Source organism: Pseudochaenichthys georgianus, unplaced genomic scaffold, assembly GCF_902827115.2.
Source record: "Pseudochaenichthys georgianus unplaced genomic scaffold, fPseGeo1.2 scaffold_423_arrow_ctg1, whole genome shotgun sequence".
Classification (NCBI taxonomy): Eukaryota; Metazoa; Chordata; class Actinopteri; order Perciformes; family Channichthyidae; genus Pseudochaenichthys; species Pseudochaenichthys georgianus.
The window spans coordinates 209,396-212,298 of record NW_027262988.1 but is presented as its reverse complement, the minus strand read 5'-3'; the positions used below and the strand labels follow the sequence as shown (position 1 = coordinate 212,298).

Sequence of the window (2,903 nt, the reverse complement as noted above, 5' to 3'; positions counted from 1 at the left end):
CGGTATGAGAATCTCCCACAATCCATTGCGGTAACAAAGCTACAGTAATGCAGGCACACGTTTGTAACACCAGATGGCGTAATTCTCCAATTTAACCAGGATGTTACACCACCCGTTATAACTCCGTTACACGCGCATCCTAAAATATTCCACAATCTTAACGCTCTAGCTGTGCGAGATGGTTCAATCTTCTTAAGAGCAGTACTGAGTAGATTCTACTTTAGAGAATAGACTGCACTTTCACTATCCGACGTGTTTATGATGTGCCAGCGGACGTCCTGAATGTGCGTCTTCTGCGGTGGGGAAACCATGGAAACTACAGTTTCCTATACAGCGGAGTACAACATGGATGTTCAATAAGAAGGAGGGACTACTGTAAACTCATATAGAGACTCTGCACCGTGCTCTGATGCTGTTGCTTTGCTTTATGAACGTGGACAACAGAGAAACATATTCTTCAGGACCAAAGTTGGAATTGAAATAAAAAGGAAAGTGAAACTTCTGTCCGTCTCCCTCTCCCTCCGGTCCACATTAATACAAATGATCCCAATACGTATGATTGATGAAAATATCTTAAAATCAATACAAATGTATTTATTATAAACGTTAGTCCTTAACATCTATCACTGTGTATATCACCATTCAAACATCGTTTAAAAGTTGAACAAACCCCACACAGCTCAGTGAAGACTGTGAAATGTTGACTTTATTTGATCATCAACGTTCATATTTCTCTTTTTGATTATAATACTGATGAACGTTCAGAACAAAGCACTTTGGCAACTTACCACCTAGGTTTTAAAAAGCTTAATAAGCACAGTAACTTTCATGATATCATTTCTCGGTCATAATAGTTTGTTTCCGTAAACGGCCGACTGTTGTGTGACGGCACATGCCGCGGCTGCAATGCATTGTGGGGCAGCATTTTCTCCTCTCCTTCCGGTGAGGGAGGTCCAGTGGTTCCTAAGCTAAAGGAGGTTATAAAGGAAGTTTGAAACCTCCTTTCCTATCATCTAGAGCAATGCTTCTCAAACGTTTTTCAGTAATGTACCCCCTTTGAAACATTTTCTCAGCCAAGTACCCCCTGACCGATCCCGAAAATGTTTGATCGAAAAAGCCTTTATAAATAAGTAAAATATAGTGATGTTCCCTCAGTGTGTGAAGTATTAACTCCTTCGTGGTATGCATTACAACAAACTAAGGACATTTTGATTTTATGCATGGAAATAAATAACATTTTTCAATTTAAGTAATATGTTATTGTGAAAAACTATAAAATACAATACACACATTTGATATGAGGTGGTTCTAGGAAAGTTTTATATAAAATTGTGTATTCTATTTAACTTATTTTACTAAGATTATTTTTTTAATTAACCTTTTTTTTTTTTTATCTCACGTACCCCCTGCAGTACCCCAACGTACCCCCAGGGGTCCGCGTACCCCCATTTGAGAATCACTGGTTTAGACAACAAAAACAGAGTGAAGCTCTCATTTCATCAACAATCTTTGAGTACAGACAGCGTCCTGCAGAGAGCACACAGCCCAACAGCACGTTGTTGGTCTAGCATCACTTTACAAAACGTTTGCATTAAGACACTAAGACTAGCTGGTCCCTTGTAAAGGTGAGTCTACCTTAAATGAGCAGTGGGTGATCAGCAGGTGAAAGGCAGGACACAGGAACTTGGTCCTGAGGAGATGTAACGATTATTAAACAAGAAATAGTCTCAAGGGGTCGAAGAAATGAACATTTGTGATTATTAGCGAATCGGTTGCAGGTGGGTGAAAACAGGCTTAGGGAGTAACGTATTACATGTAACGGCATTAGGAGACAAAAGAGACAAATGTATTCCCTTACCAACACACTTGGTCTTTTTAAACGATTACGCCATTTAAATCTTTTGTCACAAACTTTGCAGATCTATTTTTCCTCTCCTGTGTGGATTCTCATGTGTTTCTTTAAACTTCCACTCCGTGAAAAAGCTTTCTTACAGACTGAGCAGGTGAATTGTTTCTCTCCTGTGTGGACTCTCATATGTATCTTTGCATTTCCACTACATGAAAAAGCTTTCTTACAGACTGTACAGGTGAATGGTTTCTCTCCTGTGTGGACTCTCATGTGTGTCTTTAAATGTCCACTCCATGAAAAAGCTTTCTTACAGACTGAGCAGGTGAATTGTTTCTCTCCTGTGTGGACTCTCATGTGTTTCTTTAAACTTCTACTACATGAAAAAGCTTTCTTACAGACAGTACAGGTGAATGGTTTCTCTCCTGTGTGGACTCTCATGTGTATCTTTAAATGTCCACTCCGTGAAAAAGCTTTCTTACAGACTGAGCAGGTGAATTGTTTCTCTCCTGTGTGGACTCTCTTATGTCTCTTTAAATGTCCACTCTGTGAAAAAGCTTTCTTACAGACTGAGCAGCTGAATGGTTTCTCTCCTGTGTGGACTCTCATGTGTGTCTTGAAATGTCCACTCTGTGGAAAAGCTTCCTTACAGACTGAGCAGGTGAATGGTTTCTCTCCTGTGTGGACTCTCATATGTCTCTTTAAATCTCCACTACATAAAAAAGCTTTCTTGCAGACTGAGCAGCTGAATGGTTTATTTTCAGCACTATGTTGTGGATCACTGACAGATTCATGTCTATTTTTCAGTGAGTTTGAGCCTGAGGCAGGTTCTCTGGTCTCTTTCCAATCAGCACTGTCTTCAGTGTCAGGTTCAGAAGAGTCTCTAGTGTCAGGTTCAGAAGAGTCTTCAGTGTCAGGTTCAGAAGAGTCTTCAGTGTGGTCCTCAGTCTTTGGTTGTAAACTGCTCTCTGGATCTGAGTTCCTGGCTGGTTCTGGTCCTCGACATTCATCTCCATCAGCTTCTGTTTCCATGTGTTCAGTTTGTCTTTGATGAGGC

General features: G+C 40.3%; 1 protein-coding gene across 1 annotated transcript; it reads right to left on the bottom strand.

Annotated features, from left to right (window-relative positions):
* Positions 1–225: 225 nt before the first annotated feature.
* Positions 226–2,674, bottom strand: LOC139433409 (gastrula zinc finger protein XlCGF57.1-like; the record flags this gene model as incomplete). Its single annotated transcript, XM_071202411.1, has 1 exon — positions 226–2,674. A coding segment is annotated over one exon (753 nt), but the record flags the coding sequence as incomplete, so codon positions are not given.
* Between the last annotated feature and the right edge of the window lie 229 nt (positions 2,675–2,903).